The sequence below is a fragment of the Peromyscus maniculatus genome, chromosome 7, assembly GCF_049852395.1.
Source record: "Peromyscus maniculatus bairdii isolate BWxNUB_F1_BW_parent chromosome 7, HU_Pman_BW_mat_3.1, whole genome shotgun sequence".
In the NCBI taxonomy this organism is placed as follows: domain Eukaryota; kingdom Metazoa; phylum Chordata; class Mammalia; order Rodentia; family Cricetidae; genus Peromyscus; species Peromyscus maniculatus.
The window spans coordinates 21,940,618-21,957,431 of NC_134858.1; the positions used below are offsets into that span (position 1 = coordinate 21,940,618).

The window sequence follows — 16,814 nt, forward strand, 5'->3', positions numbered from 1 at the left end:
CTATTTCAGAGGTACAAACCTGACCTGAATTAATGGAACAGCTAAACATCCCAATTACTGCTTAGTGGCAGCTGGAGCAAAGATGAGGGTCTACTGCATAGTCAGGAAAGCACTGGACAGGCAAGCCCTTCCTAGGGGGACATGAGCAGGGCCCTGAGGGATGCCCTTAGGATGAGGCCACCCAGGGCAGGTCTGTGGGAGGGTGAGGGCTGTGCTGGCTGCTGGATCATAACTGCAGAGGAGCGAGCAGCACGCACGTGGATCTCCCTTGTTGTCAGGCAGAACTCTTCAACGAGGTGGGCTCAGGGAGGGCTCTGTGCCTCCGCTCCGGTGAGCAATAGCCAGAAGCCTTGAGAGGCAGAAGAGGCACTGAGCAATCGATCAGCAGCTGATACTCCGGCTCTCAGGAGGCCAACTGGACTCTCTCACCCCACTGCAGGTGCAGGGGCCCTGAGACTCGACCCTGCCTGAGCCATGCCAGCCAACCTCACAGAGGGCAGCTCACATGCCAACCAGACGATGCCGACACTAGACTCTTCCCCAGTAGCTTGCACTGAAATTGTTACTTTCACTGAAGAGCTGGCGGCAGAGGAGTGGGGCTCCTTCTACTCCTCCTTCAAGGTAAGTGTCCTGGCTTTACAAGACGGAACAGGTGGGACTGGAGAGGGCTGGGAGTGTTGTTGCTGCTACTAGGGATGGTTTTTATTTCCCTTCCTTTTCCTTCTTTTTCTTTTCCCTTCCTTCCTTCCTTCCTTCCTTCCTTCCTTCCTTCCTTCCTTCCTTCCTTCCTTCCTTCCTTCCTTCCTAATTAAGGAAGGGGGAATCCCCCAACATGATGAGTTTAAATAATTAGAGCTTCATAGTTCTCAAAGCTTAGCACTGTGGCTTCTTAAGAATGCAGATGTTTTTGCTGTTTCCGTGAAAATGTGTAACTCATCAGAAACACTTCTCAATGATATTTCACTCCATTTCACTGGCTGAGAGCACTGTGGTTAACCCTAGAGTAGTGTGTAAAGGGTCTGTTTCTAGCAAAAATAGTAAATTTTCTAAAACTAGAAATTTCCCCTCAATGTAAACTCATTTAGCTGTTAGGGTTTTGTTTTGTATTTTTGAACATCAGAAGACTGGGAAACCACGTCCCTAGGGGCCATGGCCAACACCAGGAGAGAGAGAGAGAGAGTGGAAGGCAGGGAGGACCACTTTGTCTTTGTCGTGTCTTCTCAGTGAATGTTAGTGAGAAACAGATTCTTTGAAGAGTTAGTGGTGGTGGTATTTGCAACAGGTTGCTCCCTGGAATAAATCAAAAGAACCTGAGTTTGGTGGGCTTCCCCTCCGTAATATCAAAGGATGATAGCCCTCTCATTGAGCTGGTGCTGTCCTGTTTTATAAAAAGATCTAGTGGACAGGAACAAATCAGGTGTCTAGAAAATATGAGCCTGCTGCTTCACACATGCAAACAGTGGATGGTAGGGCCATTTCACACCCTTCCTGCCTAATGTGACTCACAGCAGGAACCTTAGTTATCACCTTAAGTCCTTCATGTCCAAAGGAAAATTCTCCAAATAACTCCAGCCTTTGTCATGTTGCTGCTGCTGTTGTTGATAATTCTCTGGTGTTTTTGAGATGATTACAGTTTTACAGTTGGACTTACAATTACCATGACATCCACTCTCTCCACTCTACAGGTTCACTCCCCATTCCCAACTTTTAGAATAAGAATTTCAGCTGGGAGCTGTCCAGGGAGTCAGTCAGCTTCTTCTTCAAGGGCAGAGTCCTGTTGTGAATTACTGCTGTCTGGCTTGAGGGAACCCAGTCCCTTAGACCACACACACACACACACACACACACACACACACACACACACACACACACACACACACCAGTGCTCTGAAGCTCCAGTTCATCACCACTGACTAGAGTTTGAACAGTGCCTTTTCTAGAACCAGCCCGCGTTGTGTGCCAAGGAAGCATGGGCTCTGCAGGGCTCCTGCCAACTTGCCTTTGATGTTTATGAAACATGACAATAAGCATGCTGAAGAGACTGGCCCTCCCCAAAGGGATAATAATCAACAATAATGCCATCGTTCCAAGGCTCAGGCAGTAAGCATTCTCTGCTGAAGGCTCATTTGCCATCTTGGATCCCACCTGAGGGAATGTTTTGAACATACAAACAAATCCCCATGCCCTGGCTCTCCACTAGTATTAGCACCCTCTGTCCCAGGGATGTCTTTGTCACTAGACACCAGAGAATTGCATCCTCTGTTTCATTCCTGCAGTTAAGCTGGTGCCCGTGCACAAAGAGAAACAGAGAGGAATTATGTCCACTGAAAACCGGGAGCATTCAATACTCTGCTTCATTGAAAGAAATACACGAATTGACTAAAGCAGAAATTTTCAGATACACAAAAATCAGGGGAGAAGCCTTGGCAACCCAGCCTCAGTCTTAGTGGAACTTTATTCTGTGGCTGCCTTTGAGCACAAGCAGTTCTGTGACACTGTGCATACACAAGCCTGTCTGCGATTGAAACCCTTGCTAGCCTTGGCTCCTTTTATACCACATAATTCTAAGGTCAAATGCCTAAAACGTGTCCTATTTACTGCTTCATTAGTGTGTCCCTTTAATTCATACTGCCTTTGTAAAAAGCAGTAAAAGGAACATAAAACAGAAATGGTGACAGCAGTCTAAGTGGCGGAAATCCCATCGACAGCAGTTGCCGTACATTGCACTTGTTCAACTTTGTGCCAAGAACCTTGCTGTGTGACCTCCAGGAAGCAGCTCTGGCTATTTCCATCCTCTCAGCAGAAGCCCTTGGCTTCCAGCTTCATCTGGGCTTATCTAAATTCTGCCTGTTCTTTAAGGTTCAGTAGGAGTTGCTTCCTCCAGAAAGTCCCCCACCCCCTGAGCTTCCGTGGGCTCTTGGACTGCACATCTTACTGCTCCAGTAGGCTGTCTTGGACTCCTGCTGTAGTATTTGTTAGACAAGTGTGTTGCAGATTCTGAGCTTCTATGTCAGTTTCACATTCTCTTCTGGACCCAGCAATTTGCTAGGCACATTTGGTAAACAGTTAGAGCATGAACAAAGTATTGACATGCTGCTCCAATCCTCAACGTTCATTGGAATGGGCAACAGGATAATGGGTTCATCTTGGAAGTGGGGGGACCTGGTGAGACACCATTCATCCCACAGTTCTTCTTCATCCTATGTGGTCTCTACCAACTATACTCAGCAAGGGAAAGAACACATTCACCCAATGCCTACTTCATTTCAAAGCCAATGGAACTAAAGTCAGTCATGGATTCCCATGACTAGAGCCCTGAGTTTCTGTCAATATGTATGCTCCAGTATCAGCATAAGTCCTGGGAAATTACACCCATCCCATCTTATCTCCCATTGTCTCAACCCTTTTAGCCCACATCCCTGGGACTACTTAGCATTCATGTTCTTCCCTGACCCAAAGCTATGTTGGCAGAAGGCACAATATCCCTGTTTCTGTCTTTCTAGTTTTTTTCTTGACAAACTTAGAACCTTTCCTCTTATCCCATTTCTATCCCTCCTGCCACTTGCCCCTTATTTTAAGATCTGCTCTCGCTGTCCTGCCCTGCTGCATTGTCCTAAGCATGTCAGATTCCTACAAAACCCAGAAGGACAGTCAAGCACAGGCTTGCCTTCCACCTACCCGCATCTCGGTCCTCCCCAGTAGCTGTGTGTAGACACACAGCTGTAGCCTGGAGGTTTTCAGTCAAAGCCTTGGTGTGCTTCAATTTCCAATTTCATCTACCTCAGATGTCACGTCCAATTCTCCTCCTTGTGTTTGAGAAGTCCCAGTATTGAGAAATTATCTGAGCTTTGAGAACCTACCAGTTTTCAAATATGTAACTCATTAGAATATACATAGTTATGTCCAAAATCAAGACAAAGGCAAAACACCTCATGCAAACACCCTTCATCCTACAGGGGATTTTGTTGGCATTGTTTCTGGAACTTAGTGAGTGATAAGCAATGTAATTTAAAGAAAGTGGGAGGGAGTGATGTCTGAATCAGGAAATTAGCTAAATTATAAAATGATGCAAATGAAACTCAGTCTTATTACTCATAGGTGAGGGGGGAAATGTGAATTAAGAATACTAAATATTACCTAATCATGATCTTCCATCAAGCCTCCTTCAGCACAGAATTACAAATGATATGCAATTAGTCTAACTATTGTTTGAATGTAAACGGTGGCTCCTGAGTGTGTGAGGGTGATGGGACACAGTTGCTCACTGTGTGTACCCACCCTTCCTGCCCTGCTGGCCTATCTATCACCGGTTTTCTAAACATTATCTTTCCTGCTGTTCTAACAAAAGTAGACTTTAACCTAACCTGTCCCAATGATCTGCACCATGCGGCAGCAATGACTTTACTTAAGTTTCTTCATACTGCAAGCTCTGTATAGTCAGACAGTTCATTCCTAAGACCCTACCTGCCAGCTCTACACCAACGTTTCCACCTTCATAGGTCTTACTTCAATGCCTCCTTTTGACTTGTCTCCCTCCCTGATGGACCCTTTTCTTCCATTGTGTACCCCATACGCCTTGGTGGCCTCATTGCCTGCTGGAGCCCATCATGCATTTTTAAAGTCTCTTCTAATTGATTTCTCTCCGTTTGTTCACTGGGGATCCCTGCTTGCCGTACTACGGCTGTCTCTAAGGGGAGGTCTTAGCACTACTCAGGCAAATGTCTAGTAAAGTTCTGCCCCTTGTTGATTTCTTATGCTATTCATCCCTAGTATACCTATGGTGCCGCCCTCCACTCTGAGTGGGCTCAGTCATGCATGCAGTCAGTTTTCCAACTTCATCACTTGTAAGACAAGGGTGTTGCTGAAAACTTCCTAAGGATGGCACACAATGAACCGGCTGTCTATTAGGGCTTGAAGAGAATGTCTTCTGTTAAATTTCTCTGCATTATTAACAAATTGGATATCAAGAAGCATCATCTTGGTTAATTCAGAGTAAACTTGGAGAGATTTTCAGTCTAGGGAGGATCTTCTCAGGCACTGGCTTAAGAAAATCATCTAACTCTAAGGATGACCTCCTAGGTGTATGGTAAGCAGTGGTCAGGGGCATCCATCCAGTTAGCAACAGGGCAAGACAGCATGAACTGAAAGGATGTTTTGTTAACCATCCAGAGCACTCATCCTTCTGAACTCCTGTCTGTCTCCTATCTGGAGAAGGGCCTATGTCCCTTTGTGACAGTTCCTTCAGGTTCCCAGATCTTAAACTTCCTCCTTTCCTTTTCTCTTTGCTGGATCAATCTCTCTCTCTCTCTCTCTCTCTCTCTCTCTCTCTCTCTCTCTCTCTCTCTCTCTCAAATACACACACATGTATACACACACACACACACACACACACACACACACACACACACACACACGAATGGAAGTAAACAATGGTCCTGTCTCTGTCCCCCTTTCTCCCAACATTTGCATCTTAAATGTATATCCTCATGACATCTGGGGAATCTAGAGTCTCCCAATTCTTTTATCCTGCGGTCTTTTTGCCTATCAGGCACTTTCTCATCCAGTTCTCTCTCCCAGCAGGAAAAGCAACACAATTATTCTCTCCCCACATGTCTCCTCACATCTCACATTACATACCACCAACAGTCCCTTCTCTTCAGCCTTCTTTCTGTGATGGGAAAATTACTCCCTATGTTCTTCCATACCCATTGCCAAGACTCTCTGATCTAAATGATCAAAGACACATCCCATGTGTGTGAGGGTGTGCACATGTATGTACACCTTTAAACCTATTTATTGAAAAATCATTCTATATCATTTTTCATTTAATTTTTTTCATATAATATATTTTGATTGTGTTTTTATCCCCCCAACAACTCCAGATACTCTCTACCTTCTTACCTACCCAACTTCATGTCCCCTATTCTTTCTCATAAACAAAAATGAAAATCAAAGTAAACAAACAAAAAACAATAAAACAACAACAACAACAACAACAAAATAAAACACTCCCCTTTCCACATACACAAACAAAAGCATGGAGTCAGTTTTGTGTTGGCCAACTACTCTTGGGCATTGGGCTTGCCCTGGAGTGTGGTTGATATATTCCGTAGTCTTGGTCAGTGTTTTATTGCTGGGAAGAGAGACATCCTGTTTAGGGTAACTCTTATAAAAGTAAGCATTAATTGGAGCTTGCTTACAGATTCAAATGTTTATTTTAGTTCATTGTCATCATGGTGGGGACCATGGCGGCATGCAGGCAGACAAGGTGCTACAGAACTAACTGAGAGTTCTACATTCAGATCCATAGGCAACAGGAAGAGAGAGATAGAAGCTCACCCCCAGTGACACAATTCCCACAACAAGGCCATACCTCCTAATTCTTTCAAATGGTGCCACTCCCTGATGAGCAAGTATTCAAATCTCTGAGTCTATGGAGGCCATTCTCATTCCAGCTGCCACACCAGGGACATTTCATTGGTTCCAATGGATTTTCCCCTTTCTCAGCAGTATCATTTGCAAATAGCTTCTTGGTTAAGGTGGGACTTTGAAGGTACATTCTTTTATAATGGAAAAAATATCACTTCCCTTCAAGCTGTTTACAATCTTCTCCATGACATGTTCAGATGTTCAGTATTGGGCTGTTTCTGGTCTATTCTGTACCGGTACAATCAAGGTTATATATCAAGAGATAGGGGTACGTGGGCTGTAGTGGGAGGAAGCATATTATTTGATGCTTCAAAGCATCATTCTATCATCCTGGAAATAACTTCCTGTTTATGCGGTGGGTGGCAGTATCCCAGCTACAGACTCAAGTGAATGGGAAGGTCACTTTGTTTTTCTTCAGTGAGATGCAGTTTTTCTGTGTTCAGCCTTCTCGCTGCAGGGAGAAGTAACTGACTCATCACAAGGTAAAGCTGGGTTTTCGAGATTTCCCTTTCAATTCATTGCTAGAGCAGAGAAGCTGAGAATACATCCCTGAGCTGATCTGCAGGAGACTTACTTCACACCTTCTCAGTGACTGTGTGACTGGTCTGTTCATCCCTCCTCCAGCCTTGGTTTCCCAATCTGAATGAAACTTTAGCAGATGACCCTTTGGGGGACTGTTGTGAAACTTAAGGGATAAAATGCTCAAAGGTTTAAGAGCATCAAGTGGCTTAGAACAGTGTTTAATTTTAGCAATTATAGTCTCAGCATATAATCCTTTTACTATTTCCTGATACGTAGAAGAAGCTTGATGACACCAGGAGACCTGGGAGCACAATCTGGAGACCCTGGAGCACACCACAGTGGTTGTTAATACCAAATGTGTGTCCTCAGATGATGATCACTGCACCAGTAGACATGACGGCATGTACTACTCTTTTTAATCTTCATTTTCAATTTTAATTAAGCTACCAAACATTTGGAATAAGATACAGATATCTAGGGAAGATGACATTTCTTACCTTATTATTCTGTTATTAGCTCAATGGCCACTTGATGGAGGGCTCTTTGCCAAGATGAGAAGCTCTGTCTTGCTCAGAAAGTGAATGGGCCTCTACTGTGGAAAGAATTAAGAGTTTTCTAGGCAACCATTTAGTAAAGTTACCCAAGGTCATAAATAGTTCCAGTTCTTATTTCCCAACTTAAGCAATATTGATGCCTACCTAAAACATGATGAATCCCTTAATCTTCTCAGCATTTTACAGTTTGCAAATGATTTCCTTTCACTGCATTGAAACTTCCTCCGTGCTCTTAGGGATGTTAAAAGAGCATTCACTTTTTCGAACCAGATATGAAAATGAAGATGGAGAGAAGTTAAAAGCAGAGACTTCCAAACAAAGGGAACACCATAAAAACAAAAGGAACTAGGTAGGATTTCAGGCTGATGTGAGGACAAAGTAAATGCTGCAGGAATAGAACATCAAGCCTAGACTCCCAGTGGTTTAATACAGCTCAGATCATTCCGCTCATGTCCCAGTGACTAGCAAGTCAACTGTAGCCATGTCTTCACATAGCTTCCAAGAGAGATGGCCCTGATCTCCTGCTGGCTGAAGGCTGAAATGACTCAGGATTTCACAGTGAGCCATGGAGATCAGGAATCCCTTCATGACAAGTGTGGGAACTAGGCCTCCCCTGTACCTCCATGCAGGCCCTTCTATAGGATATGACCCTGTAGAAGTCTTCTTGGCCTTTCACGCCACCCTCCTCCTTTGTCTTCTGATACGACTCTGAGCTCTGTTGACCCCTTGCTCTTCTGTGAAGCCTTAAAGTTCACGGTGCCCACCAGCAGCACCATCCTAGTGTAAATCAATCACTCTCTATGAAAACTGATGCTTTCTCTGGGCTGCACCCTGCATTAAGTAGTAGAGAGCCAAAGAGGAGCGATTACTGTACTAAGGGGCAGGCAAACTGATGCAGCAACTCGGGGAATAGTATTAAAACGATCCTCAGCTTTTTACAACCCTAACTCACAAGGCAGCATAAATATGCCTCATTCTTATTCAACGTAATAGAAAACTTTAAATAAATGTCACGTCTAAAATTAAAGTGTAATATTGCAAAATCCAATCTTATGGACTGTGTTTTTTCTTTCCCATTTTGGTGAGTACCCTTTCCTCTGCTAAGTTAAGAATTGTAGATGCATTTGCCTGAGTGATATGCTAAGTGATGGGGTGCATGGGCAGATGAAACAGACACCTGAGCCTCAGGCAGCTCTGTCCACTGGGGGAGACAGATACAGTTGGTGGCCACTTCTGAAGTCAGTGTGAAAGAAGATGCAGTCAATTAGATAATGAAAAGCAAGGTGCTCAGCAGGGTCATAAACACATGGTCCAGAAGGACTCTAGAGAAAGCCAGTGCCCCACCTAGGAAGCTGGGTCTAGGTAGAGACAGGAGAAAGAATTTGGATCATGTGGCCCATCACACTGATAATACAGTATTTTTTCTTCCAAACAAGAAGAAATCTTTGATGCTTTATCAGAAAGAAAAAAAAAAACCTGTTAACAGTTCGGACTGTATTTTGGAGCATTTAATCAGGATAACATCGAGATCCAGGGAGAATGCATGTGGGTATAAGAGCTGCATGCTCAGCCACTCACTGGGCATGTGAGATTGGAAAGGAAGAATCCACAGGCATCAGGAGGGATTAGAGGAGTGTGGACCTTGGGGAATCAGGCTGGAAAAGGCAGAGGAGGAAAATGAGGTGTGGGTTTAAACAGAAAAGCTGGTTTTAAAGTTTGTATGGGAAGGAAAAGAAAATGAAAACAGTGGTGACCTTAGAACACAATAAAGCTTGTTTACAGTCATAACATAAACTACAGTGTAGATTAAAGAAGCTAGATGGGGAAGAGAGCCCAGAAACCAGCTCACATATGTGCTTGCATTGCGTTCTGATCAAGGTGAGAAGGGAATTCAGCAGAGAACAGGACAAACCAAATGGGCTGAGCAATAAGCAGCCATGTTGGAAAGCGAAGCTGATCCATGTGTACAGTTGCATCATATGCCAAAGTGAGAATCCTAATTCCAAACACAGGGAAATACTGGGAAGACCTTTGTGGTGTTGGATTGGGCAAGGATTTCTTCCAGCCAGCACCGAAAGCTCAACCACACAGAAGAGCTTAGATAAACTGGGCTTCACTGAAATCAAGAGCTACACCATTAAAAGAAGGCACGTCCTAAGGGATGAGAAATTATTTTAAACTTCCCAAGTCTAATAGAGTGTTTGTATTTAGGACATGTTGAGAATATTCAAAACTCAATAAAAAGAGGATCAATTGTTTAAAATAATGACAAAGTATCTGAACAGAGACATCACCAAAGAAAATGCAAAGAAAGTACATGCAGCAAACAACACAAAGCTGTCCTTCAGTCAGGAATGGAGAAGGAAGGCCATAAAAGGAATGACAGTATGTGCTGACCTTAAACTACCAACAAGACCAAGTACTGGCAAGGAAATTGATTGTGCTGATGGGATGATAAAGGTGAAGGTAATTTTGAAAAATTGGCCATGTTCTTTATATAAAGTTAATCATGCTTTTACTATGTAAGATAAAACCCTCTTTCTAGCAATTTCCCAAGGAAAATAGAACATATTCATTCCTATAACTGGCTTCATTTGATTGTTAAAAACTAGGGAGATAAAAACAAACATTCTCAAAATGGGAAATGAATGAACCAACTGTGGTAAAGCCTGTGATGAAAATTACTCAGCAACGAAAAATAATCCAACTTTCTTATGTACACAGCATCATGAATGGACTCTCTCTGTTAGATGGATCCAGTTTCAAAAATGCTACTTGATATAATAATTTCATTTATCTGACGCCATTTTCTTTTTGTTCTTTAAATATTTTAATCAATTTCTCATACAACATATTTCCCTCCTACAACTGCTCCTAGATCCTACCCACCTCCTTACCCACTCAACATTGTTATTTTTTAAAGAAGCAACAAGCAAAAAAAAAACCAAAAAAAAAAAACAATAACACAAAAACTAAAATAAAAACAAATAGGCAAGGCAAAAGACCAATAAGATAAAGATGCCAAAACAATGAAAAATGAAATTAAGAACTCCATAAAAACTCCATGGAGTTTGTTTTGTATTAACTAACTAATCCTGGGCATGGGTCCTACCCTGGAGTAATAAATCTGGGGTGACACTCCATTTGAAAAACAAAACTGATTTCCCCTTTGCTAGTGGGTATCAATTACAGATAGCTTCTTGGCTAGGGGTGGGAGCCCATGTCTACTTCCCTCTCAGTGCTGGGACCCCAACTGACATGAGCCTCTGCAGGGCCTCTGTGTGCTCCCACGATGTCTGTGAATTCATATGTGCTTCAGTCGTGTGTCTGGAAGACACTGTTTCTTTGTTCATCACCTCTGGCTCTTACAGTCTTTCTGCCTCCTCTTCTGCATAGATCCCTGAGCCTGGAGAGGAGGACTTTTGATGAAAACATCCCTTTTAGGGCTGAGTGGTCCAAAGCCTCTCATTTTCTGCACATTGTTTGGTTTCTTTCTTTCTTCTTCTTCTTTTTTTTTTTTGGTTCTTTGAGACAGGGTTTCTCTGTGTAGCTTTGAGCCTTTTCCTGGAACTCACTTGGTAGACCAGGCTGGCCTCGAACTCACAGAGATCTGCCTGGCTCTGCCTCCCGAGTGCTGGGATTAAAGGCGTGCGCCACCACCGCCCGGCTTGGTTTTGGGGTTTCTATGTTGATTCTCATCTACTACAAGAAAATTCTTGGATGTGTGTTGAGTGAGGTACTGATTAGCAAATTACATACAACAAACTTTTCAACAACAGAAACCAAATGATTGTCATGATTAGGGATGGGGGAGAGAGGTGTGCCTTGAAAAGGCACAGGGGAACATCATTGGATGATTGAATTGTTCTGTATTTTGATTGCAAAGATTGTACACATATCAAAACTCACAGAGCTATACACTAAGGGGGTGAATTCGCCTTTGCATAGATTATCCTTCATACAAATTTTTAGATAGATTGATAGCATGAGTAGTTTTCACAAACCATGCTTAATTAAGGTCACAAATACTGAGTGACAGTGTAGGAGAAGCACAACTCAGGCTTCAAAAGGACCTGGAAGGATACGTTAGCACAGAGCTAACAACAGAGGGAGCTGGGCAGCAGGTATGGCCCAAGATAAGTGTCAGGGGGCCACAGAGCATTGCTCACACACTGCCTCCTCTGTCTCCTCGGCACTCCTTGAACAAGGACACTTTTCATTCTGTTCCCTGTGGCTCATTGATTTTCTTCTCCTCAGGACACATTTATGGTATCTCATATTGTGTGCATCCTGTGTCACCTCTCAGCTTCTGGAAATGATGTTCCTCAAAGACAGGCACTTGTCTCTGACTATGTTCCCATCTGAGCAGCTGTGCCTGAGACTCTTACACAGTAAATGATCCTCTCATGGACTGAGCACTGTGCTGAAGGGCTCTTGACAGAGAATTCCTGGGAGAGTTCTGAGGTTCTCCCAGGGTCCTCTTCACCATGCTTTACATGAGACTTTGGTATGTACATTGTCTCAGAAGTCTCATAATACAATATGCAGTGAGTGAAAAATAATGACAGTTCTGTGAACATAGGGGATACATGAGTAAGGGGAAGGATGCAGGACCTGAGCGAGCCTGGAGAACGAACTTGGAAGGAAGAAGCTTCTGGAAACAGCTGTTAGGAGGGCTCTGGAGTAGGCTTTAACTCTCGCCTTGCTATTCCTGCTGACACTCATCTGAATTTTCTCTACCATTAACAGTGTCTTGGTGTAAGGAAATAGGCTGAAAAGTCTCTGAGGTATCAAATTAAGGTTCTTCTTTATCTGAAAAGATAGGAGGAGGACTGGACTTTTACTTCCCCACCTTGAGCTCAGATACAATGCGTGAAGCTGCACCAGCCATTCTGCTACCAAAAGAGGAAAAGAAAAGAAATTTCAGAGACGGGGGCAGCAGCAACCTGCCTTTAGGCTTCTAATTAGGTGAGAAAAGGCAGAAGCATTTTTGTTCAAGTGGTTTTTATTGTGAATAAACATTCTTTCCTTTTAAGCTGAAAACTTTATTTGTATAAATATCAAATGAAAGGACATTTTGGGTTGCAAAACTGAGGCCTTGCAAATGAAGAACAGAGCCAAGCAGTCATTTCAGGAGTCTTTCACTTTGGCAGTGGGAAAGCTGGCTATGTCCAGTTTTCTGTTCCAGTTATCTAAACGGCAACAGGTCCAGCATAGTTTGTATGATTCTAAGTAACAAAAAGATTCTTCCTCTGGGGAGAAAAAGCTTTAAATTTCCTTCAGATGATTCTCATTCCAGATATTAAAAATGTCATTTGCTTAAATAACTTTGGTGTGTGTTGGGGTGGGGGGGTCGCTAGTGAGTGTAACTATGACTCACTTTTCCATCATAGCTCCCTAAGATTTTTTTTTAAAAGCCTTCCAAAAGCACAAGCTGAAATCAACCAAGAAAATGCAGCTTTCCAGCTTCTGCGGATACTTAGTCTCATGATGTGCACTCTTGGGTACTTTGCAGGGCTGTTCAGCCAGGCTTTACAACTCTAACTCAGTGCCCTACCTGGAGAAGACCTGAATGTGACGGTTCTCTTCGGCTCAGTGTTGTTCTAGGGGGAGAAGGAGGAGGGCATCACGGGGGAGTCATGAGGACCAGTCTCTGAGATAGTCTCAACAAGCCCAGAGCAGATGGCTGATGGAGAGGGGTGCGATGTGTCCTCAAGCCCTGGCTTCCCCGGTCCCACGGTAAGCTAGCTTGCCATGTTCTCTGCCTTTTCCCTCTATCCATCTCAGTACTGACCAGTTGCCAGGCTCTCTGCCCTTCCTTTCAGATTCCCCACATATCCATCTGGGCTCTCTGCTTTTCAGGTTCTGGGACCTCTCAGACTTTTCACCTACCAAGACCACTTATTTGCCAGCCACAAATGCAAACAGAGATTTCACGGGACACTTTCCCTCTTTAATTCTGTCTTTGGAAGTGCAGACACTTCCCCTCTATGGAGGAATAGATGGCAGGGGAGGAGTAAGAATTGAGTGGACCTCTTATAGAATCCCAGGACGTCAGGAAAGTCCTCCTTTCCCCTCAAACCACTGCTTTGACAGTGTCCTTGGTGGCCTTCCCACCCTCCTCAGGACATTCTGCTTACACCTTGCATGCTTGGTTAATTCCCACCACCTTTACTTTAATCTCATTTCACATCATTTCAACCTTTTCCTCAGTCAGCGAGTACTAGCATAGAAACCTTTTTGAACAAACTGATTCTGTGCCTCCAGGGTCTTTCCCTACAACTTGTTTTCAAAACTTTCAGAATGAGTTTCACTTCAAAGGAAGCCTTGGGCCACTGAAGATAAGACCCTCACAGCATGAGCTTCCTGGACATTAGTCACAGACAGTCCATTTTAAAGATTCAGGCTGGGGTGTAGCTCAATCATTAGAGTACTTGCCTAGCACGTGGAAAAACCCTGGTTAGATCCCCAATGCTGTATAAACTGGGTGTGTTGGTGCACACCTGTAATCCTAGCATTTGAGATGGAGGCAGGAGGATTAGAAGTTCAACATCATCCTTAACTAGCAAGTTAATTAGGAAATTCTAGAAGTTTCTAAGAGAAGCTAGAACTGTTCTGTTAAACTGGTGCTTGAGTCACTCAAGCCTCTAAAACACATAAAAGGTCTCCAGTAGTACTGGGAATTCCATTCACATACAGATATTGAACCAATGTGTTTGCTCAAGAATATTGTTCACCTAATCTACAAGTTAATAAATAATTGAAAGGAATATTGTGTGTGCTCAAATACGGCTTCCCTCTGATCATCTGCTACTGTAGACTTCAACCTCTGGCAAGACAAGCAATCCATACAGAAGAAGATGCTCTTTGACCAAGAATAAATCCAACACATTTAGTATCTTTTGAGGAGTTTTTGCTTAAATCAAGTAAACATTCAAAGGAAATTCAAGAACACAGAAACTATTAGCCCATAATAAAACTTAAAAAATAATTTCTAGAATGCTAATTCTGCCAAGCATTTTGTTGCTTCCATTGATCATTTGATTTGTTTCTTCATTGATTGTGTTTAAGTTAGATTAGGCTGAGTTAACCTGCAAGCCCACACTATCATATTCTTGTATCTCTTTTTTTATGTCAGCCCCATGATGTAACATAGTGATAAGACCTCTGGTTATTGTAATGGATGTTCCACCCAACACAGATTTCTAGAACCCTAGATCAGGAGAGCAGAAGGAAAAGAAGGGAAACAAGGAAAGCTGAAGGAGAGAAGATTGGAGGGAGAGAGAAACTGGTTTATAGTACCAAAAGAATTCAAATGTTATTAAAAGAAATAGACATGATATTATTCTAGGAAGCATCCTGCCCTCAAGCTCCTTCAAAGCTTTTCCCCCTGGCTCAAGAGGTTCAGTGTTCTCTAAGGTTGGTGGACCACACACAACAGAGGGACCTGTGGGACAAGGAACCCCTGAGGAGAAGGCAGGAACTCAACTTTGTCAGCTCAGAGACCTACAAAAGGAGACAGGAACTCCCCTACCAGTGACCAAGGAACATCAATCCACACTCATCAGTACAGAGTCAGTGCAAGAAGCCTGTGATCAATAGTGAAAAATGGTTTGTCCTGAAAAGGAAACATTGGGGCATATGTGAACTTAAAAATACAATATTGCCAAAATAGAGAAAGGAAGGAATATTTGGTCAATAAAAATAAAATGAGGTGGGCAGGCACGCGATGAATCTTACACCCAAGGAATTTCTAAGAAAAAGTAAAATGATGGAGCTGAATTTTTACAAAGTTGATAGAATAAATATTAGGCATAAACAAAGACTGTCCAAACCTATAAAAATTTTTGAAGGAAATAAAAGACAGAAAATAAACATTAAAAATACATGTGGAATCTTATGATTCACAGTATATATGATAGTTCTATGACAAGTATAACATGCTGACGGTCTTTAATAAATAAAGTTCTTGGGGAAGAATATGGTTTCTAATAGAAACATGAACAAACACATTAAATGCAAAGTTAAAAGAATATAGGAAAATGTTACTAGTAGCCTAAGTAATAAAAATATAAAAATTCAGTAATAAATATAGAGAAAACCAAGCTGACAAGAGTAAGGAAAATTAATATGTAGTTAACAGCTAATATTCCCAGCACCCTCTTAACTCAAGGAAGGTTTGAAAAGTCCTCTGAATACAGGTACCTTTGTGATAACAAAGTCTGTCAACTTGGATGTTAGTCAGGGTTCTCTATAGGAAAAGAACTGAGAGAAACACACACACACACACACATTGAGACAGACACACACAAGTAAGTATATGTATGATTTATTAGATTGGCTTTGGTTATAAGTAGTCCAGTAATCTAACATGGTTGCCTCATACTGGAGAGGCCAAGGATCTAGTAGTTATTTTAGTCCAAAAGGCTGATGTTCCTGTACTTCCATTCTGGTCTGGAGGCCTGGAGAATTCCTAGAGAGTTGCTGGATTTAGGCTTAATATCACGAGCAGCAACAGGATAAATGAACTTGGCAGTGAGAGCAATGGCAAGCAGGCAAAATACCAAGTTTCTTCTGTGCATGTCCTTTGATCTGGGCTGCCACCAGAAGGTGCCATCCGAATTTAGAGTGGTCTTCTTGCTTCAAATAGTCTGATCAAGAAAATTCCTCACAGGAGTGCCGGGCAGCTTGTCTTTTAGTTGATTCCAGATGCAGTTAAATTGATAAGCCAGACTAGGAGATTAGCCATCACACGGGGTGGTCAGATAACAGCCCCCATGACCACACAGAGACAGGTTTGGGGTGTTCTCAGCAACTCCTTACAAACACTGTGTGGTAGGAGATGGACACTATCTTAAAATTATTAAGCCATCATTATGGCAGGGGCAAAGATATGTGGAAGGATGCAGGGATACCATCCAGAATCACAAAGACTGGACGCTGCTCCATTCTTCATGCAGCTAAGTTGTATGACTGCTGTGCTGTGTAGTTTCTGGTGTGCAGGAATTGAGCAGGAATATTTCAATGAGCTACACTAGTTTTCCCACTTTGCTTCTTTCCCCAACTTCTTATATTAATACCTTTTTAATTTTTCATATTCCTGTTCCAAGTTGAGTTCTTGGTAGTCATCAGGCTACCAAGGCTGTGAAGTACCTAGTCCTTTCAATAGCTACTTTCTCAAAAACGCTGGCTCTCCAATATTCTGCTGTCTTCCATCATCATTGTTCACAGATAAGCCACTCATTGTGCTGGACTTCCATGTCTAGTAGTGAAGAAAAGGGAGATGGATTAGATAGTGTTGGGCATCAG

The 16,814-nt window shown here is 42.8% G+C and overlaps 1 protein-coding gene across 1 annotated transcript in view; it reads left to right on the top strand.

Annotated features, from left to right (window-relative positions):
* The first annotated feature begins 305 nt into the window (after positions 1-305).
* The window catches only part of Npsr1 (neuropeptide S receptor 1), a 196,218-nt gene continuing 179,709 nt past the window's right edge, over positions 306-16,814 (top strand). The window contains exon 1 of the mRNA XM_016009934.3: positions 306-621. Within this exon, the coding sequence (XP_015865420.1) occupies positions 475-621 (147 nt within the window). The 5' untranslated portion in view covers positions 306-474. The remainder of the gene's footprint in view (positions 622-16,814) is intronic.